Source organism: Oryx dammah, unplaced genomic scaffold (assembly GCF_014754425.2).
Source record: "Oryx dammah isolate SB20612 unplaced genomic scaffold, SCBI_Odam_1.1 HiC_scaffold_27, whole genome shotgun sequence".
Lineage (NCBI taxonomy): Eukaryota > Metazoa > Chordata > Mammalia > Artiodactyla > Bovidae > Oryx > Oryx dammah.
In genome coordinates this window covers 134,271,040-134,298,587 of record NW_024070211.1, presented here as the reverse complement: position 1 = coordinate 134,298,587, position 27,548 = coordinate 134,271,040, and the positions used below count along the sequence as shown (strand labels likewise).

Sequence of the window (27,548 nt, the reverse complement as noted above, 5' to 3'; positions counted from 1 at the left end):
TGAAAAGGGGCCATTTCAACTGGAGGAGGAGGAAGTCCACTGAGACAAGAAAGGGCAACAGCAAAAGAGGTGACTGCGCCTGGTTTCTGAGAACTTCCAGTTACAACTGCGATCCTACTTCCTACAGGAGGCAGGCAGGAGACCAGAGCACAGCCCAGGTAACATCATGCAGGGGCGCACACAGCAAGAACTCAAATGGCTTCCTCTTCCTTCCTTTGTAGTCCCAGGAAAAGACAAAAAGTTAACCGTGGCCTTGCCTTCGAATCGTCAGGTAGCAGTTTCCTTGTCAGTGTTTAAACTGTCCTAGATCTCCCATCCTCCACTTTAGAAGTGCACTGTAGCCACAAAGCTAGGCCTGGGCTTCGTTGATCACTTACGTTTGCAGGGTGATCACCACTGAGGGGGCACATAGCTGTAGGTGGGCGTTCCTGGGGCCCGATACGTGGGCACAGTGACAGGGTGGGGAGCAACAGGAGTTGGGGAGTGGGCAGTCAGCAGGGTACCTAGAGGGAAGAGCAAGCATCTCAGTGGAGGGCAGCACTCCCCTTGCCCCGTACCTCCAACAAAGAGAGCTCCTGCCCGACCCTCGTGGCAAGGAGAGAGGCAGAGAGGAAGCGGGGTGGCCGTGACCCACAGTGCTCTCAGAACCCGATTATATGCAAGCCAAGGCTGTATAAGCACAGCAGGCTCCGTGACGGCATGCCTGTAGAAGCCTGTGTGCTTCCCCTTCACACAAATGTACTGAATTACTTCTGCAGGTGAGATGACAAAAACAAAACAAAAATGTTATTTAGTCTTAAAAAGGAAGGAGATTTGTCACATCCTACAATATGGATGTACCTTGAGGACATTATGCTCAGTGAAATAAACCAGTCACAAAAGACAAACACTGCCTGAGTCCACGTACATGAGGTCCCTAGTGCAGTCAAATGGATGGTACGGAAAGGAGAGTGGTGGCTGCCAGGGTCTGGAACAGAGGTGTTTGATATACAGAGCTTCAGTTCTGCATGATGAAACCCTCCAGAGATGTGACACAACAGTGTGATAACACCAGCGACCTCTACACTTGGAAATGGCTGAGATGGTAATAACTAACTGGGAAGAAGGGAGGGAAGCAGGGAGGTTCCCAAATATGCAAGCTTCTGAGTACCTTAAGCTAAGCTTATTTTCCTTTCCCTATAAATACAGGAAACTCAGCAGCCATCTGTGTCCACTTATAGCCAAGAACCACCTCAAACCTCACAGCCTCACCTGGCCCCCTGCTCCCTGCGCGCACCCACATCAGGGCCTCCCAACCCCTTCCTCCGTGTGCCTCAAACACTGAGTTTCTATCTGTGCCAGACTCTCCTATGCCTCTGGGGTAAGTGTGGGAAAACCAAATAAAATCAGAGACTCTGAAGAGAAACACACATGGTATCCTGAACCACCTTCCTTTCTGACATATCCCTTATGCTGAAGTAAAGTCTACAAAACAAAGAGGAAACAATGTATTTCTTTAAAAGTCACAGCCATGGGCAATCCAGTCACTGTGTGTACCTGGCGCCCCTGCACAGATAGCTTACATTCCCACAGGTGACCTCACTCCTAGACATTTAACCAAGCCCTCAAATGCTCCAAGGTTCCATGGAGACAGGCCGGTCCAAGCCACAGATCTCTTCTCTCTGTGGTTTATTTTCCTGACCTAGAAGCAGCCTTGGGAAATAGTCTACGTGTATGCCAAAGGATTTCTATAAGCAGCTCTTAGCTCTGTGAACACAAGACTGGCTTTCTGCAATTCATGAGAACATTCCCATTAAGACAAGCTAGCCTGTGCTAGTAGCCCACACTAAAGGGAAGGACCAGAGAGTCAGTCCCCCAGATCAGAGAATATCCTCCCTTCTGCTCAAGCTTTAACGTGCTCACCACAGGGATCTGGCCACTCCTTGTCCCTACAGCCAGGTAACTCAGTTCATCAAATTTGGAGAGGGCTAGCCAGTCATGTCTATGGAAAAGATACTTGGCTTATGGTTCTAAACCGCACACTCAAACTCAATTGAAGGAGAAGGGAAAAGAAAGGAGAGGAAGTAAAGAAAAAGATAACATGCCATTCCTCCCAAAGGATCAGATGTTCTTTCACACAACTCTAGCAATGAAAAGTCAAAGCCAAGCAAGAGAGTTCTGGTGAACTCTCCCTTCCCCCAGCCCTCAGGCCATCGCAGAGGAGGCACCCCGGGGCCAAGGACTCACCCGCTGACATGGCCATAGTGGTGCCCGCCACCATGCCCATGGTGACCCCGTTGCCTCTCGGCGGAGGGATGGGAGCAGGGTACACCGTCGCTGGCATGCCGTTGGGCTGCACCACCGTGGTGTGGTGGATGACGTGAGGGGGTGCTGCATACAGGGGCTGGGTGTAGTACGTGCCTTGCTGGGGAAAGAAAAGAGACAAATGCCACAGGGGCCCACACACTGGGTCAGAGCCCCGAGGAGCCGACTCATCCCCACATCAGTGCCCAGGAGACTCCTCAGGACACCCATAGCGCACCCCAGGCCTACCTGTGCATACGGGCTCTGCTGGGGGTAGGCACTTCGCACGGGGTACACAGCAGTCTGGTAAGGGTTGGGGGAGGAGGAATACGGTGGCACTGCCCCGCTGGTGGGGGAACAGGACACTTTGTAAGGTGTGCCAGGAGTGTAACCTGAAACAAAAACGGCCAAAGCCTTAATTCAAACCCACACATGACCAGACCCAGGGAGGGAGCAAGTGTGCAGCAAGGAACAAGGCAGTATTCCAGTCCCGACCACAGTCATATTGGACATCGCCACTACAATCTGGCTTCATTTCTTAAACTTGATGTGCAAGTATGTGTGTGGGGGTTGGGGTGGAGGCAAGGGAGAACATTCTACTGAGTACATATTCATACAGAACAGGAAAGAAACACCCTTCTTGTCAGAATATGTATTAGCATGCCATTCCTGGAGCACAATTTGGCATTAAAAGTATGTATTTCTTTTAGGCCCACCATCTATTTCTAGAAATTTGTTTAAAGAAACAAGCACATGAAAAGATGCTCAACATAGCTAGTCTTTGTTGTTACTGTTGATGTTTAGTCGCTAAGTCATATCCGACTCTTTGCGACCCCATAAACTGTAGCCTGTCAGGCTTCTCTGCCCATGGAATTTCCCAGGCAAGTATACTGGAGTGGGTTGCCATTCCCTTCTCCAGGGGATCTTCCCAACTCAGGGATGGAACCCACATCCCCTGCTTGGCAGGCAGAATGTTTACCACTGAGGACCTGAGAAGCTCTATAACCACAACTGTCATTGTTGTTCAATCGCTAAGTTGTGTCAGACCGAGACCCCATGGACTGTAGCCCGCGAGGCTCCTCTGTCCAGGGAAATGCAAATCAAAACCGCAATGAGGTACTGCCTCACACCTGTGAGAATGGCTAGTATCAATTAAGAACATAAAAAACAAATGTTGGTGAAGATGTGGAGGAAAGGGAATCCTTGTACACTAGTTGGTAAGAATGAAAACTGGTGTAGCCACTAGGAAAACAGTATGGAAGTGTCTTAAAAAACTAAAAACAGAACTACCAAATAATCCAACAATTTCACTGCTGGGTATTGTGACAAAGAAAATGAAAACACTAATTTGAAAAGATACATGGATCCCAATTTTCATAGCAGAATTATTTACAACTGTCAAGATATGAAAGCAACCTAAGTGTCCATCAACAGATGAAGATGTATTAAATGCACACACACACACATATGCAGGCACACAAGGAAGTATTACTCAACTATTAAAAAGGGATAAAATTTTGTTGTTTGCAACAGCACGGATGGACTTGGAGGGTATTATGTTTAATGAAATAAGACAGAAAGACAAACTGCATGATATTTTTATATGTGGAATCTTAATACAAACTAGCAAATATAACTGACAAAACCAGACTCATAGATACAGAACCAGCGGTTCACTGGAGAGGAAAGGGAGGAGGGGACAACATAGCAGAAGGGGATTTCAGAGGTAAAAACTATTATGTATAAAATAATCTACAAGGAAACACACAAGGAATATAGCCAATATTTTACAGCAACTAGAAATGGAATATGACCTTTAAAAATGGTGGTGAATTAATTTTCAATTAAAAAAGAAATAAGCATAGATTTAAACAAAGTCTCAGCGGTAAGCATGCTCATCCCCAGCGTTGTTAATTGCAGCAAAAATAAAAGGAAAAATTTGTCAAACAGTAGGGTTATGGTAGAGACTCCTGGGTCTAAGGTAGCAGTTGAACACATACACTTGCCTTTGTCCCCACCCAAAATTACAATAAAGCAGATTAATAAATAAAAAGACATAAAGCCACGAAGATAAGAAGGGAAGAAAAGACATTTTGGAACCTAAAAATCTTAGAACCCTTAAGAAGCAGAAATGGAAGATGACTTAGCAAACTCAAAAAAGCTACACTTTTAGCCAGCAGTGAAGAGGGTCAAGCAGCAGCCTGACAACAGAAAAGCCCCTTCCCCAAGACCTAGATCCCCTGGAGGAGGGCATGGCAACCCATTCCAGTATTCTTGCCTGGAGAATCTCCATGGACAGAGGAGCCAGATGGGCTACAGTCCACGGGGACGGACACACACACACGCACACACGCACGCACGCACGCACGCACGCACGAACACACGAAGTCATACACACACACACACAGATTCAGAATGAAAAAGATTCACTAAAGGATCTTCTATCTGCCCATTTCCTACCTTCTCTTTGCTTAACTACACACACACACGCTCACACACACACGACCTAAAATCTGTCAGCACCTGTTTCCAGGAAGTGATGAAGGACCACAATCTGGAAGAGCGGTTGAGAATCTATCTGGTAAGCTGTAAGCCGCCTGGCTCCCCTTAATAACTCCCCATCCCAAGAGAGAACAGTTTTTCTCCAGGAAGGGTCTCTGAGCTTTTACATTCACAGCAAATTTATTCCTACAGACTAAGCCCAACAAAGCTAGTAGAGGTGATGGAATTCCAGTTGAGCTAATTCCAATCCTAAAAGATGATGCTGTGAAAGTGCTGCACTCAATATGCCAGCAAATTTGGGAAACTCCGCACTGGCCACAGGACTGGAAAAAGTCAGTTTTCATTTTAATCCCAAAGAAAGACAATGCCAAAGATTGCCCAAACTACCGCACAATTGCACTCATCTCACATGCCAGCAAAGTAATGCTCAAAATTCTCCAAGCCAGGCTTCAACAGCATGTGAACCATGAATTTCCAGATGTTCAAGCTGGATTTAGAAAAGGCAGAGGAACCAGAGATCAAATTGCCAACATCCACTGGATCATCAAAAAAGCAAGAGAGTTCCAGGAAAACATCTACTTCTGCCTTATTGACTACGCCAAAGCTTTGAAAATTCTTAGAGAAGCGAATACCAGACCACCTAACCTGCCTCCTAAGAAATCTGTACGCAGGTCAAGAAGTAACAGTTATAACTGGACATGGAACAACAGAATGGTTCTAAATCAGGAAAGGATTATGTCAAGGCTATATACTGTACTCTGCTTACTTATATGCAGAGTATATCATGAGAAATGCTGGACTGAATGAAACACAAGCTGGAATCAAGAATACCATGAGAAATACCTCAGACATGCAGATGACACCACCCTTATGGCAGAAAGTGAAGAAGAACTAAAGAGCCTCCTGATGAAAGTGAAAGACGAGAGTGAAAAAGTTGGCTTAAAACTCAACATTCAGAAAACTAAGATCAAGGCATCTGGTCTCATCACTTCATGGAAAATAGATGGGGAAACAGTGGAAACAGAAAAGTGTCAGACTTTATTTTGGGGGGCTCCAAAATCACTGCAGATGGTGACTGCAGCCATGAAATTTAAAGACACTTGCTCCTTGGATGAAAAGTTATGACCAACCTAGACAGCATATTAAAAAGTAGAGACATTACTTTGCCATCAAAGGTCCGTCTAGGCAAAGCTATGGTTTTTCCAGTAGTCATGTATGGATGTGAGAGTTGGACAATAAAGAAAGCTGAGTGCCGAAGAACTGATGCTTTTGAAGTGTGGTGCTGGAGAAGACTCTTGAGAGTCCCTTGGACTGCAAGGAAATCCAACCCGTCCATCCGAAAGAAAATCAGCCCTGAATATTCACTGGAAGGACTGACACTGAAGCTGAAGCTCCAATAGTTTGGCCACCTGATGCGAAGAACTGACTTATTGGAAAAGACCCTGATACTGGGAAAGATTGAAGGCAGGAGGAGAAGGGGATGACAGAGAATGAGATGGTTGGATGGCATCACCAACTCGATGGACATGAATCTGAACAAGCTCCGGGGGTTGGTGATGGACAGGGAAGCCTGGCGTGCTGCAGTCCACGGGTCACAAAGAGTCGGACACGACTGAGTGACTGAACTGAACTGAAGCCCATCAGCAAACTGTGGTACAACCAAACAAAACACTATTCAACAATCAAAGAGGTGGAAGTGCTGGTACACATGTTAATTACATGGGATAGAGCTCAAAAAAAGAAAATATGCAAAAGAAGTCAGACATGGTAACACATGACATGATACTCCAAGAAAGACCAACATAATCTACACAGAAAACCACTTAGAGGTACCCAGGGATCAGAGGGCATGAGGGCACCTTTCATGGAAACAAGTCACTCAACTGCGGTGGTGTTATACATCTGTATACAATCTGTATACGTGTCTAAACACACCAAACTGAGTGCTTTTAAGGATGGCTCATCTGCAAATTATATCTCAATAAAAGTGCTTTCAAAAAAGTCTGAGGAACCATTTCTCATTCACTATAATATAGCCACTACCTTCTGCTGTTTTTCAGGCAACTTCATAATTCCATTTTCCCAAAGCCTTTTATCCTTCTCAGCAAAGAACTGTCCCAGGTACCTTTTACAGTCTTTCAGGGAACTGAAATTTATTCAAATAAGAGAATTTTGTAAAGACCAAAATAAACGGAAATCCAAAGGTGTAATGTCTGGTGAATACGGCGGATGAACTAGCACTTCCCAGTCAAGCTGTGACAATTTGTGCCTGGTCATCAGAGAAACATGGTCTTGCATTATCCTGATGGAAGATTATGCATTTTCTGTTGCCTAATTCTGGACACTTTTTGTCAAGTGCTGCTTTCAGCTGGTCTAACTGGGAGCAGTACTTGTTGGAATTGCTTGGTTTTCCAAAAGGAGTCCGTAACAGAGGACTCCCTCCCAATCCCAGCATACACAGAACATCAGCTTCTTTGGATGAAGCCCGGCCTTTGGTACAGGGCTGGTGATGGTTCCTTTCCCTGTCCCCCGTCTCTTTCGTTCCACAGTATTGTACAGTATCCACTTTTTATCGCCCATCACTAGTGTTTTTAAAACGAAAGAATGTTTTCATTATGTTTAAGTAGAGAATCACATGTGGAAATACAATCAAGAGGTTTTTTTATCCTAACTTATGTGGGACCCAAACGTCAAAGAGATGAACATAAGCTGGTGCAAATGATTGTCAATGCTTGCTTCAGACATGTTGGCTGTCTCCTGAGTAGTACAATGTTCATTGTTCTCAATATCTCAATTTGACTGCTATCAACTTCAACTGTTAAACCCGGCCGTGGAGCACTGTCCAGCAAGAAATCACCCTGAAATCTCACAAACCACTTCTGACACATTCGATCGGTCACGGCACCTTTTCCATATACTGCACAAGTCTTTTCTTGCACTTCAGTTGCGTTTTTACCTTTCTCGAAATAATGAAGCATGATATGCCAAAAATGTTGCTCTTTTTCTACCATCTTTAATAATAAAATGGCTACAGAAAAATTCACCAATTTTGATAAGATTCTTAAAAAGTGTATGCTGATATGATAGCTGTCACAATACAATCTAACAAAAGTGTTTTGAATGAAGTTAAAAACAACTAAGTGCTCCTAGAACTTGCCTTATGGGCGGGGGTTGGGGGGGAGCTTTTTGGCTGGCCCAGTATTTTGAAATTCACTAAATATGATGTAAGTAAAAACAATGCCAAAATTTGAAGACACCAAAATTTAATACCAATTCTGGGCTAAAAGAGAGTAGAATAAACAGACTTTCAGGGTTTGGAAATGCAACTTTAAAGACAAGAGCAGTTAAGTCCCTCTCTCTAGCTGCTCATCTACCAATATTTAAGACAGACAGAAAAGCAAAGTGATGGTTTCACAGGTATAGACATGTAAAAATCCATTACACTGAAGCTTTAAATATGTGTACTTAACTGTACACCAATTACACCACAATAAGGTAGCAAAACATTTTCTTTAATTATAAAGAAAAAAGTAACTACAAAAGCCACCAACTTCTAACCGTGCACTGACACTCCCAGGAGATGGCTCAATAACAGCTCCTAATCAGAGACAGAAATGAGACACTGGTGCCTGGGGGGCACACTCCTGACCAGTCCCAGTGACGGAAGCACTGTATCAGGGCAGAGCGGCTCTTCATCACCAACATCAGCTGCCATGCTCAGGGCCAACAGGGCCCATCAGAGAACGTCCAGCCCTCTTGACAAGGTGCCGCCTTCAGGGGAAAAGCACAGGGAAAGAGAACACCCCCAGAGCAGCGCTGACACAGTCCTGGCAGACAGAAGCAGGAGCAGGCGGCCTCAAGAACGGAAGGCTGCGAATGCAGGCAAAGTATGTCTGGACAGCTTCCTCTTCCCAGAACTAACCTCTCCTTCCCATTTCTCAAAACCATGCGGCAGTGGCATCCTTGAGTTAGTAACTCACAGAACACTGCTAAACGCAGTCCCGATGGCCTGAATTAAGAGACCCTCACAGAAGTCACTAAACTTACATCTGACCAAAAGGATACCAGTTTTTTATAAAAATGTCAGGACAATCAAAACAGTCACAGCACTGCATATTTTCAGAACAAGTGCTAAGACTTCAAACTTGAAAATCACATTCTTTGGGGCTAGCCAGTTTTCATAGGTTGAAAAGAACCAGCAAGGGCCCCCTTCTTCACTGTACAATTAAAAAATATCTATGACATAGATGTAACAACTGGAAATATAAATACTGACTGTAGTATTTGATACTATTCAAGAATTACTGTTATTTTTTAGGTGTGGTGATACATATTTTAAATTCATCATTTAAAGATAATATTGTAAAACTGATGAATATGACATCTTGAGATTGGCTTCAAATAACATAGGGGAAACTGATGGGAATACAGATGGAAAAAAAAAACGCCTAGAAGCTATTAACTGCTAAGGCCAGGGCATGGGCAGGTGGACCCCATACTGTTGTGTACTTGGGTATATTGTAACTGCTGAGGCTTAGGGTGCGGGTAAGCGGACATCATACTACTGTGTACTTATGTATTTTTGTATTAGAAAATTTTCACAATAAAAGGTTTTTCAAAATGTTTTACAAAGGTGAAGTAAACTTATGGATTAAAACAGACGAGACATAATGAATTCAACTTTTTAAACAAATTCAACATGTAAATTTTGAATAGATCTTGTTTCCTTTTTTTTTTTTAATTTTTGGGACAACTGTGCAAACTTAAATATGAGCTATCAAATAACTGAGAGAATTACAGCTTCTAAGTATGATAACTATTGTGGTCATGCAGTGGAATGTCTTCATTATATTAAGGGCCATACCGAAGGACAAAAGCCTAAAAGACTGTAACTCTGATCTGGTTCGGACACACACACACTCTCTCTCTTATACCGTAGATAAAGCACACATGGCGGAACAGTGACTGATGAGTCTCAGTGCTGGATGTTACGGATTCACTATATTGTTCACTCCATTATTCTGTATATTTGAAAATGTTCTGTAGGAAAATAAAGTGAAAAAAATAATGCCTTCAGACTGTGGCACACAGCCAAGAGAGGATCTAAGAAAACGCCCCAGGAAACAACAGTCCTGCAGGAGCTAAAGGGACAAGGCAGGGAGCAAGCAGAGGCCCACCACTACTAAGGAACGAACACAGAAGGTTGCTGAGCCTTTAAGAAGGCCATGATTTAGGACGGCATGGTCTTCAGCAATCTGATCTGAAAAATAACCTGATCTGATTATTATTATTATATATTATTATCTCATCTACAAAAGCAAATAAAGGTAAAATATGCCAATGGTCAATACATACAGCCAATGTTCTATAGAAAGGCATAGCTCTACAGGACAAACTATTTCATAAACAGAACAGAAAACAGAGGAACTGTCTGATGAAGTGAAAACATACAAGTAACACGTCCACGACCTGAAAGAAAAATCAGGAGAAAAGAGCCTCTAGAAAAACTATTCAATATTCAATACTGAATATTCAAAGTTCAATATTCCTAATAAGAAAGTCCATGACCATTTTGTCACTATTCTAACTTCAGCAAGAGCCTGAAGCTTGGACTGAAGAGAAAAAGGAAGCTGTCCACCTAAATAAGCCTCAAGGACATAGTATAAAGCAAAGTTAGGAAGATCTAAGAACCCACCCCTCCAGAGTCTGAGCCCTCTGACTCAGAAGCAGTCTTTTGCCCCACCACACCCAATGAAAAAAGGTGAAGTCCTTTATTTACCACAATCAACGATAGGCCAACAGAAGATGTCAAGCTTCTTTTTTAAGAGACGCTAGAGGCCTACTGGAGAAGGCAATGGCACCCCACTCCAGTACTCTTGCCTGGCAAATCCCATGGACGGAGGAGCCTGGTAGGCTGCAGTCCATGGGGTCGCTAGGAGTTGAACACGACAGAGCGACTTCACTTTCACTTTTCACTTTCATGCACTGGAGAAGGAAATGGCAACCCACTCCCGTGTTCTTGCCTGGAGAATCCCAGGGATGGGGGAGCCTGGTGGGCTGCCGTCTGTGGGGTCACAGAGAGTCGGACATGACTGAAGCGACTTAGCAGCAGCAGCAGAGGCTTACTGTGGCAGAGGTCCATCCAGCTGGCCTGAGGTCTCTTAATCACCTGAAGTGTCCTTTTCAACACCTGCCTCATATGTACATTTTACTGAAGATAAAAATATGACTAATGATGTACTTAAAATGTACACATCTCATATGTGTATATTTCACCTAAAATCAAAACCTAAAAGAACTGTAAACAAATACAAACAATATGCACACTGAAATAAATAGGGGAAAGTGTATCAACGTTCACAGCTTACTTCAAAACACACGAAAAAACAAGGCACACTTTAGGATGGATGGAGTAAAATGTTTAATTTTAAAAGTTGATTTTAAAGTTTAACTGTAGAACTCTGACAGTCCATTTATCGATGTTCACTGAGTTTTTTCCAGCTTCTCTGTATATTGGAAAAATAGTCACCCACTATTTCTGCTAATTATAACAACAATTTCTAATATATATATTATCCTACTGCTTATTCTTATAACTGTGAATATGTCCTAAACTTAGAAATTGATTTTGGCTTTTCGTATGGGCACAAATATTACATCACTTTCTATCCAATACTGAAGACAGATCAATTTCAAGGGAGGCCAATGTGAATCAATTTCAAGGGATGCAAACTTGTCTCTCAGTCAATTAAAAACCAAATGTGTGTAGACACATTCCTTTTTCTTTTATATAGCACTAGATACATTGTGTCACAACAAACAACCTCAATAGGAGTCTTACAAACCTAAAATTAAAAAATACAAACAAAAGCATATACATCTCATAATATCAAAAACAGACAAAGCTTTTGTGAAATAATTTTTAGATGTGCGAATGATTCATAATGCAAAACCAAATACATTCATTGCTTGGTCTTTCAAAAACAGTTAACAGCTTTCCACATGCTCCTTACCTAGAGATCATTCATAAGGACTCTCAGGAAACACACACTGCCACGGGCTGACCTCTCTCGGTAGAACTCACGCACAGACAGGGCCATAGCTCTCCGACTGTGAACTCGGAGGGGCAGAAGCTTTTTACTTGGAAACAGATCATTTTCCCCCCAAAATACTGCATACCACACAGATTTCATATAATAACTTTCCAAGTATAAGACATTTATTTAGGAAATATGGAAATTCAGAAACACATAGAACGTGTGAAGAGGAAAAACCTGCACCAAACACAGCATCATGAAATTTCAGAACCCGGAGGCAGAGCACCAAAGACAAGCCCAGCTCAGCCAACCAAGCATCACAAAGACACTGGGTCTTCCTGGGAGTACAGTGGTTAAGAATCCACCTGCCAATGCAGGGGTCAGGGCTTCAGTCCCTGGTCCAGGAAGATCCCACATGCAGAGCAACAGCCCTAGCGCCGAATGCTGCAACTGCTGAAGCCACACCCTACAGCCTGTGCTCCACAGGAGCAGCCACAGAAATGAGGGCCCTGCGCACCACCGTGAAGAGCAGCCCCTGCTCGCTGCAACCAGAGAAACCCATGTGCACCAACAAAGACCTAGCACAGCCAACAGATACATAAAACGTTCTGATAATGGCATTCTTTTTTTTTTTTTTGATAATGGCATTCTTAATGGCAACAACAAAACTGGCAAATAATTCAGCAATGTTCCCAAAATTCTAAGGGGAAATAACTGTTAGCCTAGAATTCTATATCCAGACAAACTAACCATGAACTGTGAGTACAGAATAAATTGTTTTCAGACATGAAAAACCTTAAAACTATGATTTTCTAATATTCTCTTGAGAGATTACTGAGCAAAAATCCTCCACTAACACCAGGGAATAAACTAAAAAAGTAGACAAAGAATCAAGTGGAAGGGAAGAGGCAGGAACTCCCTGGGATGATGGAGGAGAAAAGACCCAGCTTAAGCCCCAGAGGACAAGCAGCCAAGGCCAGAAGATGAGAGAAGGTTTCAAAAAGACATCACCAAGAGGGGAAAACACAAACACCTTACATGGTCTAAAAAGCTAAGAAGAGATTCCACACCTGGGCGGAAGCTGAGGATTGAATTAACTATGCAGTTACAGAAATCTAATAAAGGTCACTAGGCCCAGGGAAGAAACAAGTAACTGCAGAAGAAAGCAGCCACACGTCCACAGCAGCGTGCATACCGACACGGTCACCGCAGCAGAGAGAGGCTGGGAGCTCCTCTCCAGCTGCAGCGCACACAGGCTTCCCACTGCAGCGGCCTCTCCTGTTGCAGGGCACAGGCTCCAGGGTGCTTGGGCTTCAGCAGTTACAACATGTGGGCTCAGGAGTTACTGCTCCCAGGCTCCAGAGCACAGACTCAACAGCTGTGGCGCACAGGCTTAGTTGCTTCACAGCATGTGGGGTGTTCCCAGATCAGGGATCAAACCCACGTTCTCCTGCACTGGGAGGTGGATTCTTCACCGAGTCACCAGGGAAGCCCTATCCATTTTAAATACAGCAATGTGTACATGTCTGTCCCAAACTCCCTAACTACCCTTTCCCCACATCAACCGTAAGTTCAAAGTGAACCTTAATTTTTAACGAATCTGGGATCTTACTTCATGGACATAATTCTGAGTTTAAAAAGAAAAAAAGCAGCATATCACAAAGCATTTTCACTTATTTAATATCCCTCTCAAACAAATAGTAAGACCAGTTAAACACTGAAATAAACCAACAGTTTAATCAAATCATTACTTTACCAGGTAGATCTGCACTTACACATAACTATTTGCATACTGATCTCAATTTTAACCTTCTTTCTATTATACTGCCAAACTGTCCCTCCAAACATGTTTCCCTAATTTATCCACCATCAAGCCATGCATGGAAGCAATCACAGAAGCCTTTGCATCACTCTTAGCAATGTTTTCATCTTGTAAAAAGACATTGCCAATGTAATACCTAAATCACCTCTTACACAGTGCTTACTACAAAAAACTGAATGTTTTCTTGATGATCAATGCAGATACGACGTTAGTTACAGATACTGCTGGCTGTAAATGGGAGTAGAAAAGAATCCTGAATGTGTGCCTGAATGTGCCTTGCGAGTACAATTGCATGCTTGCTGCTAGAATCCTCAAATAACATAGCTGAGGAGATGTAATGAGTCATTAAATAAATGCCAAAAGTGAAACGTCTTTCCCAGGAGAGACACAGTCACGATTTGCGCCACATCTTGCTAACACAACAGCCTGAACACTTTCCAATATATTGTTCTGATTCCAAAAACGGACATTCCTGTCCGGATGCACATGTAGTCAGCTTACTATGCTTGTTCATGAGAATGCAATTAATATCACCCTCATCTCCAGATTCTGAGTAATGCAATCTTTCAGCAAAAGACTCGACATCTCATCGTTAAGGTTCTCTAAACCCTCGCTATGTCACACTTCTAAGAACTAAGACATAAACAGTGTTAGGGCTTCAAAAGTGCTTTAAAGGCCACATACGCATACACATTCCACACACTATACATCAGCTTTGTCTGAAAACCTGGTGGTGAGAGAACCAGAAGATTGAGAAAGCAGCAGAAATGGAGAAAATTTTTAATTTTTTTACAGTGACAAATTTTGACTTAATCAACAGATAAGATAAAAGGCCCACTAAAAAAGGAAATTTAAAAATTCAAGTTATAAAAATACTGAGAGGATCTCAGAAAAAGAAGGGACACAGCTGTAGCTCAGACTCCAGTCAGGTGGCTGAAAGCACTCAACAGGACACTGGTGGGGCTTTCAAAGTACCTTTTTTTTTTTTCTTTTTTTTTGCAAATTTTACATACATCTTTATTCCCAGCATCTCCTAACAATCTGAAGATCTGGCAATGCTGGGCCAGCAGTGCGGCAGTCGACAACCATCCAGCACTCAGCAGGGGACACCCGTTCAAAGGCAGGTCCTCTCGGCAGCCACCATGCCCATTACGCCCACTACTCCCCCCTGCAGGCCCCAGCTTCTGGGTTAGAGAACAGCTTGAGAGGAGTCTTGGAAAAGAAAGGACCCAGTTCTCTTCAAGAAGGAAGAGGAATGGCAGCTGTTCTACAGGTTGGCAAGAGGAGAAAGCTATCAGACAGCAGTACCTGCCTTCTACACACCAAACCTCCTCCTCAGGGGAGCACTTCATACCTGCAGGCCAAGCAAAGCAGCTTGACCACCCGCAAATAAACCTGAGGCTCTTTTTGTAAAAGATAAGAAAAAACTGGAAGCTTCTAGTACATTTTTACATTAACTTGTACCACACAGAAAATGAGTACAAGTGAGCTACACTGAAGAATTCTAGAACAATGACATTTTCTGGAGGTCTGCAGCATGATCACATACAGCAGAAAAACTACTACTCATGCAAAACATAACTTCAATTCATTCGTACCACCATATAGAAAAATTAGCCTAAAATTGGTCATATATCTAAAAGTAAAATCTAAAACTGTAAAACTTCTAGAAGAAAACTGTTGTTATGCTGGGTTAGGCAAAGATGTCTTAGAAATGATACCAAAATCATGATCCATAAAAGAACAAAATGATAAACTGAACTTCGTTAAATTTTAAACCTCCTGCTCTTTTAAAGACGATGTTGAGACTGAAAAGAGCCACAGACTATGAAAAAATATTTGCAAATCATGTATCTGATAAAGAACTCTCAAACCCAATAATAAGAAAACAAAAACAGGCAGAAAAAGACGTACACAGTTAACCAAAGTCAAATGGCAAACAGGCACATGAATCAAGATTCACCATTATTAGTCATCAGATAAGTTCACGTTAAAACTGCATTAACATATCACTACATATTCACTAGCATGTCTAAAATTAAAAAGAATGACTACCAAGTATTGGCAAAGATATAAAGGAATTTGAACTCTCCTTCACTGCTGGTGGCAGCATACAATGTCACAACCCCTTTGGAAGACAGTTTGGCGGTTTCTTACAAAGTTAAACGTATACCTACCTGCCTGAAGTATTCATTAAGAGAAATGAAAGTGTATGTTCATATAAAGAATGTACACAAATATTCACAGCAGTTTCATTTGTGACAGCCCCAAACTGCAAACAAGCCAAATGTTCATCAACTGGTGAACGAATAAGCAATTAGTGGAATTTCTGTACAATGGAAAAATAATAAGAAATGAACTACTGATATAAACTACAACGTGGATGTCAAAAATTGTGCTGAATGAAAGCCAGCACCCTACAAAATACGTTTTATATGATTCACTTATACAAAATTTTAGATTAACTACAAGTAATCTGCAGTGAGGGAAAACAAATGAGCTATTTCCTGGAGCCTAGGCAAGGTCACAAAGGGGCAGGAGAAAACTTGTGGGGATGAGGAATGAGTGAACACATGAAACTGAAAGGATGCCATGCGTCGTATCGAGTGCCCTTCAAATGCATGCAGTTTACTGAGAGGCAGTCATACCTGCAGACAGCTGTGTTTAGAAAGTTAAAGGAGATGGTAGTACCATTTAGCGGTTTAAGAATTCAGTGAGTAATAACAGAGAAAAATACTGCTTCATCCCAGGGAAGGGATGTTCCCTTACAGATCCCAAAAGACGGATGAAGGAGCAGGTATTCCAGTCCAGGTGTAAGAGAAAGAGTGCAAGTAAAAGCCAGGCAAAAACAAAAGAAGAATATTTTTTGGAAAGAACAGGTCAATATGGCAAAGACCTAGGAATTCTAAGCTGGAGACTCTAGGCTTCACTGTGTCTTAAGAGTCATGGGAATCAACCTGCAAACATGACTCTGGTGTAAGGCCAAGGAACACGAAGTCAAGGAGAGAAACCTTGGAGGCAAGAAGGCCACGCCAAGAAGGTCTTCCTTTGGGTGTGAGCTACAAGGCGAACAAAGGCAGCAAGGATGGGACTGGAATGGGAGACATGGGCAGAAGGAAGGAAGAATTTTATGATTATCAAACCAAGAACTCAGGACGGAACTTCATTCCAGTCATAGCTTGGTACAAGTACCTGTTTGTGCCAGACTTTGTATGTATTTATGAAATAGTGTTATTACTCGAAACTAAAGATCATCTTCCCATCTGCTGTCTCCTCTCCTGTGAAGCTAACTACGTGAGGCTATGGGTTCCGAGGGACAGACACACCCCAGCAGACTCAGGAGGCTGAGCCTCTGGGTCAGAGTGTAGGCCACCACAGTTGCAGCAGAATCACAAAGTCCACTCTGGGTGAATAAAGCCTGGAATGAGCCAACACCAAAATGAAGGCTCACAGAGGAAAGTCCCATTTAAGAAAAACTATCTTTACAAGATCCAGACTCAAATTCCACTTTCAACTGTACCACTGATTTCTAAAATCTGAAAATATTCTTATGGACCTTACAAAGAAAATAAGACTTTCTTTTAAAACCATAATCAAAGTGCTGAAGTACTAGAGAGAGATCAGTTATCTCTAAAAATGTTAGCAACATGGAAATTATACCCATTAACATGGCAAGATGATCTTTAGTTTCGAGTAATAACACTATTTCATAAATACATACAAAGTCTGGCACAAACAAGCTATGACTGGAATGAAGTTCCGTGTTGTGGAAGGATATTTGAAATGCAATATACAAAGCTTTAAATGCAAAACGAATTAAGTTTTTATTCTACTTATCAAGAAGCCTAATCCTATGAACCAAAAAATCAATACAAACCCCAAATTCTAATTCTATCACCACTCTTCCTGAAATTCACCCCCTTTGCATTCTCCCACAGTCACATTAACAAACCACTTTTGTAACCCAGTACATGTGGGCTTGCATACCTGCTTGGAAGGTAGGATTCGCTCCAGGGTACATGTTGGGAGAGTAGGCAGGAGCTGCTGCTGCATAGCCCATTGGGAAACCAGCTGGAGAAAAATAAAAAACAGTGTGATTTTAAAACCAGGGCTCCCAAAAACCTGTTCTCATCTTCTTCACCACAACTCCCAGACTGAGCTCAGGAGCCCAACAGCACGTGGGTGGGTACTCAGCAGGCTGCCTCTAGTTGTCTCCTTGCCTCAGAGTTGTGGTGGGTCATGATCATAAACATGTCATTTAAACCTATGAGTAAATGCTTACAACTTTCTATAACTGAAAACATTTGACAGAAGTGGAATTAAATGAAGAAGGAAAAACAAGAACCCAAAATGAAGTCAGAAAACTCACAATATTTCTGGCAGCTTTACTCTAGAGTTTATTCACATAATTCATTACTTAGCAAGATTAATAAGAGTGCTAGGAGCTTCGTGCACTAAAGAAGCTCTAACCATATACAAGTGTATATACACATGGAACTGGGAAAAATCCAACCTCACAATCCATTTGCAAGCAACCTGACTTTTATTAACACAAATGGGGGATCCTTAATATAACTAAATTATAACCACTTATCAATCACGTGAACACAAAAGAAATTTCGGTCAAAACCAGAGGGGCCTCAGTTATCTGCTCTAGGGCCCTCACAGTTCAGCTGGACCCAGTTACGAGTCACTGGGGCACTACAGGGCACAGAGCCAAGGTCTGCTAGTCTTCACTAACAACATAACTAGCTGTGAGGAGCTATAATCCCTCTAGGAGATTCTAATTTGCAGGGCTCCAATCAGCAAGGTTGAGAACCACTGTCCCTTCCTGTTCCTGCCCAATGCGCTGGCCACAGAGCTGTCCTCCTGAAAATGCCCCTTGGCAAGCACCATAAACTGTCTCCAACATCTACTCGACCTCTCTTCGGGCACACAGGGGCTGGAAAGCTAAATACTGCACTCCTCTCTTGCAAGAAATTGGAAGTGATCTCAAATCCTAATCACTTCATGAAAACAAAATCTTCAGAATAGCAAAAAATACTATTAGCTGAGTAAAAAAGCTTTTCACAAGAAACATACTTGCAAATTATTTAGACAATGGGCAAATACACAATATGTAAATAATTTTTAAAGTTAAAAAAAAATAGAAAAAATGCAATCAACAGAAGACATGAACAGAGAGAACTGCCAACCACATTTCTAACTTCAGACTGGAGAAAATCCAAAAGGAGACAACACACTCTGCTGGCAAGGCTGTGGGGGAAACAACAGACTCACACACTTCTGGTAGGAATACAAAGAAGTACGATTTTTTCCTAGTACCTTTAAAATTACATTTGCATTAGAAGATGTAGTATATATACTATGAAATAGTACTCAGCCACTAAAAGAGTGAAATAATGCCATTTGCAGCACCATGGACAGACCCAGAAGTCATCCTACTAAGTGAAGCAAGACAAAGACAAGCGTCATGGGGTATCTCTTACATGCGGAATCTTAAAAAAAAATGATATAAATGAACTTATTTACAGAACAGAAACAGACTCACAGACTTAGAGAAGAACTTATGGTAAAACTTTACTCTTTACTTAAAGTTGGTGCTATATTTAAAACAGATAACCAAGAACCTACTATATGGCACAGGGAACTCAGCTCAATATTCTGTCATAACCTAAATGGGAAAAGAATTTGAAAAAGGATACACGTACATGTATAACTGAATCACTTCGCTGTAGACCTGAAACTAACACAACAATGCCAATCAACTCTACTCCAATACAAAATTAAAAAAATTTTTAAGAACAGGAAAAAAATTACATCTGCATGCACTCGCTCCCCTGGCCATTTCACCTCAAGGAATCCACCCTGAAGATAATTTCCTCAAACGCAATCCACTACAGTATTACTGGAATAGCAAAATCCTTCAAACAACATATCCATCCAAAGAACTGGTTGAATTATGAAACTATGAAAACACCACAACTTGCAGGCTTATGCAGCAGTATTACGTAAAACACAAAGAACAAGGCAAACCTTTGAGCTGAGGAACAGTGATGAAGTTGACAAAGCAAAGCGAACAGCACCACCTGCACCTCTATTCCAGAAGCCTATTCGGCCTCAAGGAGGAAGGAGGCTGACAGCGTTCAGCAGCAGCACACTCTCGGGCCACTTGTGCCTGCTGAGACCCCCCCTGCCGATGCTACCACAGGGCTCCTCAACGTGCACCACAGTCCTGAGGCTCCCCCTCCCCTATCCTGCTTCCACCCACCGGCTCCTTCACAAGTGTCATCCACCACAATGATGTCTGCACTCCTAATTCCATCTCAGTGTACAACACCCTTTATATGACAAAGGATAAATTAGAATATATGGACACAGTTGGACGGGGGGCATGATATGACTGAATGTCAATGTGCCCTCCAAAATTTATTCTCTGAAACTCGAATCCCCAGTGTGGTGTTATTTGGGGAAACTCAATTGTGGTGGTCATTTTACAACATATACATACATTAAATCATCACATACACTTTTTAAAAAGTGCTGTACAAACTAACTACATACAGTTTTTTTCTTATCATACCTCAAATGGGGGGGTAAGACATCAACTGGACCACCTATATTTTTTAATACACCATGTATTACATTCCATGAAAAAAATACTAGGAATGGTAAGGCATAGGACCATATATGAGTGAAAAAGAACAAAAAAGATAAACTGATAACAGACCACAGATCCAGACACTGCAACGTGGTCTTCAAAATAACTCCGTATTTCTTTGGAAACGAGAGCTCAGGTTCGCTCTGAGCTGCTGCAGCTGTTTAGGAGACCTGTGCACAGTGTCTAAGCCTTTGGTCCCTCATCTTGCCCCTGCCCTCCACCAGCCAGGCTTGCTCCACCAGTAACCTACAAGTCCAGGGGGAATCTGGGAGCAGGAGCTGCAGAGGGCCTGGCGGAGTTGCAGCAACCCTCCTCCTGAAGTTGAGGGGGGTGCCCTGTGCAAGGTCCCAGGGCTGCACCCACAGTGCTGAGTCTCAGTCTCCTAGTCTCCCAACCTTACAGTAGTAGCAATAGTGTTACTCGCTCAGTCGTGTCCAACTCTTTGCGGCCAGAGTGGAGCCTGCCGGGCTTCTCTGCCCATGGGATTCTCCAGGCAAGAATACTGGAGTGGACTGCCATTCCCTTCTCCAGAGGATCTTTCCAACCCAGGAATCCAACCCAGCTGGTCTCTTGCACTGCAAGCAGATTCTTTACCATCTGGGCTACAGGGAAGACTACCTACCTTACAGTAGATTCCAGTAATATTTAATTGAATCTCAAGCTCTAGGGATTAAAACTAGTCCATAGGCTCATGGAACCCTTGATTCAGCCAAGTCCCTCGGTGCTCCAGGGAGGAGGGGTCTGAGATGGGACTGGAGGGACCCCTGAAGCGCTGGCCTCAGCTCACTGAGGAGGTTGGGACCCACACTGTCACAGATACCAGAGGCCTCTTAGGGCAGAGTCCAGGGGGACAGTCAGAAGGTGGTACCTGTCTCATCAAGTGAATATTGATCACCAAAGGGGTAGGGAGCAGGCTGATCCTGCTCCATAAAAACATGTCTCCTTCTCCCCCTTGGTGGGTGAGCTTTAAGGCTCCAGTCGCCTGCATCCAGCTCTTTCCAGGTCCGACGCACCTCTGGCAGCCTTGCAAGTCTGGCTTCCAAGACTTGTGCAAGTCAGAACTCCCCAGGCTCCAGGGAGAATCTAGGCTGCAGAGATGGTCCCTGGAGGTTCAAGTCTAAAAAGTGCTGCCCCTTCGGTGTGGAAGTGGAGGGAGAAAGGGTGAATGTAGTAACGGGGTAGGGTAGACAGGGGTGAGTGCCCTAGGAGCCTTTGAGAAAGAAACCCCAACCCCCTGCAACTATCCATTGATGCCACAGGTTTTCAGAGCCTTTTGAGAAGAGATGCCTCTTCCCTTACTTCTGTGTTGAAAACTATACAAACCCAACTTTTCATCCTCTTGCTGCTTTGCCAGAACTTTTTTTTTTTTAATGTTGTTCTTGGCTTACTTGGTTTTCAGTTCCCTAAATAGCAGTTTTGAGCTGTCCAAGCTATTTAAAAGTGTTCTCCTTAAATTGAGACTAAACTCTACTCTTTTGGAAAAACTACCTTCACTTCAGAGGAGATACTCTTTTCTTCCCATTCCTTCCTTCCCTGATGGTCCAGCGGCTAAGACTCTGCACTCCCCATTCAGGGGGCCCAGGTTCTATCTCTGGTGAGGGAACTAGATTCCACATGCTGCAACTAAGATCTGACATAACCTAAACAAATTTAAAAAAAAAAAAACAATCAAGCCAGTCAAACAACCCTCTGAGCACTAAGCAGAATAAACACCAAACACAGTCACGTCTACTCACTCCACAGGAGAAACATAGATATGTTAAAAGCAGCAAGGAGGGAGCAGGGAAGTACTACTTTCAAAGAAACAAAAATGACAGAAACCAGAGGACAACACAACTACCTTTAAAGTGCTGAGAGAAAATAACTGCCAGCCTAAAACTGTACACTCAGTGTGGCAGGCAAAAAAAATAAAAAAGGAACTCCTCAGAAGAAATATCATCAAATCCCTGGAACCTATAAATGTTACCTTATTTGGGAAAAGGTTCTTTGTCGACATAAGTTAAGGATTTCAAGATACTCATTATAGATTACAGGCGGTGGGGGCCTAAACCCAAGTGTCCACACTGTGAAACACAGATAAGAAGGAAATGATGTAACCATGAAAACAGAGGCCGGGATGATGTGTGCACAAAGCAATCTACGCTCCAGAAATTTCAAGAAGCAAGAAAGGATTCTCCCCTCCAGCTTCCACAGGGTGTGAGGCCCTGCCACACCTGGATTTTGGCTTCTGACTCCCACACTGTCAGAGAATCAATTTCTATGGTTTTAAAGCCACCATCCTTGTAGCAATTTGTCACAACAGTCACAGAAAACCAGTACACTCATCAAAAATAGGCTCAAATGAAAGCAAAATAAAAACATTTTCACAAAGAAAATTCCCTGCTAGCAGACATGCAGTAAGAGTGGGGGAGGAGGGGTAACTAAAGGGATTTATCCCAGTAAAAGGAAAATGACCCCAAACAAAAAACATACAGATACAGAAAGCAATGAAAATAACGTGTGAGTTAATGTTGACTGCACAAAACAAAAACAGTAATGTCTTAAGGCATGGTAATGATACACAAAAGAAGGCAGGGGGGGGGCAAAATGTAATTGTTAGTCATTATTAAACAGTAATTTTTTCAAAAATTAACAGAAGGAAAAATTTAATGTAAAATATTTGGTTAATCCAAAAGAAGAAAAAGGAAGTGAACAAAACACAGGAGCTATGAATTAGAAAACAATAGTAAGATGGTATATATGAACCCAATTATTGTCATCCCTCAGTATCCAAGGTTCCAGGACATGATACCCCAAATCCACAGATATGAAGGACTGTATGTCAGCTCTCATGGAACTACAATTAGATGTTCCTTTTTTCCCATTAAGTGTGAATTTTAGAAAATTATGGACAAGCCTCTCCATCTGTTCGTATTAAAGTACAGAACGGTAAGCATAAAACGGTATAAAGGTACTTTCTTCCCTTGTGATGTCTTGTTTTTGGTACTAAAGTTATCCTAGCCTTAAAATCAAAATACCTAGAGTGGCTACAAGTTTCTATACTGAACTTTTGCTGATCAGAGAGTTTTATCAAAGTCAAGGAAACCAAAATACTAAAAGCAAGGCAAGAGATAGGTATAACTGCTAAGTCACTTCAGTTGTGTCCGACTCTGTGACCCCATAGACGGCAGCCCACCAGGCTCCCCCATCCCTGGGATTCTCCAGGCAAGAACACTGGAGTGGGTTGCCATTTCCTTCTCCAATGGGTGAAAGTGAAAAGTGAAAGTGAAGTCGCTCAGTCGTGTCTAACTCTTCGCAACCCCATGGACTGTAGCCCATCAGGCTCTTCCATCCATGGGATTTTCCAGGCAAGAGTACTGGAGTGGGTTGCCATTGCCTTCACCAAGGTATAAAGAAATGAATAAAAGAAGGATCAGTTATAAAATGTTAAAGATTTAAAGTTTTAGAAATTTCCTTTGAAAGACCAAAAACAAAAAAACCTTAAAAAGTACACAGACCTGGTATATGACAGGCAACCAATATTTCATTACATAGTCTATCAGGTAATGCTAACACCATCAGGTGTTACCTATTCCCTGATTTCAGATCCACACAGGATTCTCTTCAGTAGATTACCTGGAACTCTGTTTAAACTAGTGCAAATACATTAAACACAGGAGGTCTCACCACTAAATTATTTTTTACCAATTCCAGAAAATCCTGTCACTATTTTTCTTCTAGTCTCTCTACTTAGTCCTTCTGGAGCTTTTAATTCTCCTCAAAACTTCTCATCCTAACACCTCTATTTCGTAACCAGTCTACTTCCCCTTCCTTATGCTGCATACTGGTCCCTCCTTTAGCAGTGTTTTGCCTGTGGTTTAACTGGAATTCTGTTCAAATGCTTTTTTTAAAGTTCCAGTTGGTTCTTTTTGCTGTGATTCTTTCTCTTGCATCTTCAGTTATTATCAGCACGCTTGTCTGAGGTGGTTTCCACCTGATGTTCCGTTCCTGCTGTCTATCATGACTGGTGACGCAGACACGATGAACAACAGCAAGGTGTTTCACAACAACTCTGACTTACCAGGCAGAACTCTGAGCCACCCGCACAGCCTGGACTGGGAGCGCCTGCCTTCACACAGCTCTGCGCTTGCTGCTGTCAGCTGCTTTAGCGGTAATGCAGCCCAGAGACTATGTTTTTTGTTAGTTTCTCAATTTATGGACCCCTTAGAAGGACAAGTAATTCAAAGCAGAATCCAAAACATCCTTGAATGGTTAAAAATTCTTAGAAAAGACTTCTTCCTTCCCAGAGCCCAAGCTGAAATGAACTTCTCCATGGAACCAGTATGGACTGATTTACTTACCTCTCTTATAGGAGTATCACCCTCTGGAGGAATCAGACTGACGAGGGGTCCCATTCCAAATCCCAGCCTTAAGAAGAGCAGAGACTTCACTTCGTCCCCAAAAGGGTTGCTAAAACCCACAAAGAACAAATGCCCCTAGGGTAGGCACATCAACTCAATGGCCGAATACTCTGGTTTTTATGTCACCTTCATACTTAGCTGTAGAAATGGCTTTCTTGCAAAAGTTCAGTTAAACATTTTTGAAATGTTTCTTCAAGTTTTCAGGGGTTTTGAGCAACAGGGTTTTAAGAGTATCTGTCCCACCATATTCTCTAAACCCAAAATTGTAATGTTACAGACAACTATTCCTTTCAACTAGGGCAACCATTTGCTATTTCTGACCATCAATTCCTATTCTCACAAATTTTGCTTCACCCTATTTCAGCCCATGTTTGACTAGTAGGCTTCATCATGGTAGAGAATGTGGCTCAGGCATAAATTCATCAGTGGACTCCCCTTCCTGATCCAGGGTGCTGGCATGAAGAGAACAAGAAGTCCCACGGGGCTTTCCTATAGAGCCGGATGGAGAGACTCACAGCCAACGGAGGGGCTGAGCACCACACAACCACAGCCGGGAGAAGTGTGACCTGTGACCCACACTGCGACAACACTGGGGAAGTGAAGCTGAGCACAGGAAGCAAAGAAACCAGACCGAGTCCCTTCCCTTGGAACCACCAGATCAGGCTCTTTTTCAATTCCATGAGCTGACACATTTTCTTCCTTATCTAAGCCACTTGAGCTGGGTCATTCCATCAAAAGCATTCTTAATGACACAGAAATGGACCATGTATTCAAAGTTTAATAACGGAAACAAAATTTTACGTGCTTACCTGGATAACCAATTCCTTTGGCATTTGCATAGGGTACCCCAGAAGAACCCGGGCTATAAACAGGATTCATGATTTCAAGAACTAAAAAGGGAAAAAAAGGGATTTAGCCAAACACTTTTGTTCTCAGGTTTTTCTCCATCATCAGTCTCAAAAGAGCAAGTAGCAAGAGGCCCTTCTCTAATCAATTCTGAAATGTAGAAACAAGGCACTCCACGCTGCTGCTAACCAACAGAGAACAGAAAAGGAATGCCAAAGCCCTAACGGGTGCCCACCAGGACACTGCATGCTTTGCTTTATAACTCTCGAGTCCATCAGAAGCTAAGGGAAAAAAGTGTTCTCCATGTCCCTGTTTTTCAAAACAGTTAAAAAAAAACTATAAATAATCTAAATGTCCTTATTACAGAGAACAGTCTTAACCAGATCTATCCAGAGCATGAAATACCGTGCAGCTGCTTTTTTCTTTTAAGTGTTTAAAAGCACAGGATGTTATAACGATAACTGGGGTAAAAGGGGAGGCAGTGCAATACTGTAATGAAGTGTGATCCCAAATGTGCACCTACGCCCTGGGCATGCGCACCTCCAGCTCAGACAGAAGACTATCTGGGAGGAGAAGGAAGCGTGAACCGTGACTGCCTCTAGATGGAGCGGTTCAATGTTCTTTTTGCACCTTTCTCTATTTCTGAAACAACACGTTAAATTATATACTTCCTAAAAATAAATAAAATATATGTATATTTCCTAAAAGAGACAAATTAACTACAGCAACTCTACTAACCCAGTCAATGTTCTATAATTCACAATCTTCTTTGCCTGACAAGTTCAAGAATTTGCACAGCTACCAACCATGGTTTTAACCCTTCCTCTGAATTTTATCACCCAATGCATTCTTAAAGCGTGAGCTTAATTAAGACTATTCAGTATACCTTATCCAGGAAGTCAATCACTGACTTACTTGGTAGTAAGGATTAAACGGATCTTAAATTTAAAAATAAAAACAGCAATGGGGGAGGGGGCAACAGGCATATGGAAACTCTGCATTTTCTGCTCAGTTTTGCTCCGAACCCAAAACTGCTCTTAAAAAATTAAATCTATTTAAAAAGAAAAACAGGCAGTTCTCTGGTGACCTCGCCATTAGAATTCTGGGCTTTCACTGCCATGACCCAGGTTCAATCCCTGGCTGAGGAACTGATATTCCACTAGCTACGTGGTATGGCCAAAAAAAAAAAAAAGAAAAACGTAAAGTGTACCTGTATTTGCCAGTGTCTGCCTGCCCCACTGCATCCTCAGCTAGAATCTAGACAGGGAACCGGAACTTAGTCCTGTTTGCAGTACCTCTAGCACCAAAGAGAATGACACACAAAAAATGGTGCCGCCACCTGCTGACTTCCTAAAAGACCCATGTACTTCCAAACACTCTTGGCATCAAAGTCCATTACAAAGACAAAATACAAAAACACACCACTTCAAATCGCTACCTCAGCTTACTGACTTAGAATATTTACAACCAAGCAGTTCAGTACATACAAAAGTATACCTGGTCAAGTCCTTAGCCTGTGCAGTAAGTTCTAAAGTAGAAATTAATTGGAGATATCAGTGATGAGGACATTCATTACCTAAATAACTGTCTTATTTCTTTAACTTACAAACCAAATGGCAGAACAAAGTCTGACATGACATCCACAACCACAGCTAAGACAGAAATCTAGATCAGTGCTGTCCAAAAGAACAAGGATGAAGATGCTCCCTATCTGTGCGGTCTGGCAGGGCATCCATTAGCTATTAACACAAGGAAACAATGAGCACCTGAAAAACGTGGCTAGGATCGGATCTGATTTTTTATTTAACTTCAGTCTGAATTTAAATAGTCGTGTTTGGCTGTAGGCTACCGTACTGGACAATGCAAATCTACAGAAGAGTTCAGAAAGAAACAAGGAGAGCAAAGGGTAAGAAGTAGACACGAAAACCAACTGTATTTTACATCACAGTTTAAGAGGAAACAAACTGGTAATTTGTCAATCCCCATTAGCTTGCATT

The 27,548-nt window shown here is 42.5% G+C and overlaps 1 protein-coding gene across 4 annotated transcripts in view; it reads right to left on the bottom strand.

Annotated features, from left to right (window-relative positions):
• Positions 1 to 27,548, bottom strand: part of FAM168B (family with sequence similarity 168 member B) — a 39,844-nt gene that overhangs the window by 4,529 nt on the left and 7,767 nt on the right. Inside the window, exons 1-6 of one of the 4 annotated variants that reach the window (XM_040227887.1) lie at positions 25,515 to 25,592; positions 24,646 to 24,712; positions 17,632 to 17,715; positions 2,533 to 2,675; positions 2,227 to 2,404; positions 378 to 503 (exon numbers count right to left, since the gene is read on the bottom strand). In XM_040227887.1, the coding sequence (XP_040083821.1) occupies positions 391 to 503; positions 2,227 to 2,404; positions 2,533 to 2,675; positions 17,632 to 17,704 (507 nt within the window). In that variant the 5' untranslated portion in view covers positions 17,705 to 17,715; positions 24,646 to 24,712; positions 25,515 to 25,592 and the 3' untranslated portion in view covers positions 378 to 390. Of the gene's footprint in view, positions 1 to 377; positions 504 to 2,226; positions 2,405 to 2,532; positions 2,676 to 17,631; positions 17,716 to 24,645; positions 24,755 to 25,514; positions 25,596 to 27,548 lie in introns of those variants that run through there. The other 3 variants (XM_040227886.1, XM_040227884.1, XM_040227885.1) reach the window with 3 other exon arrangements.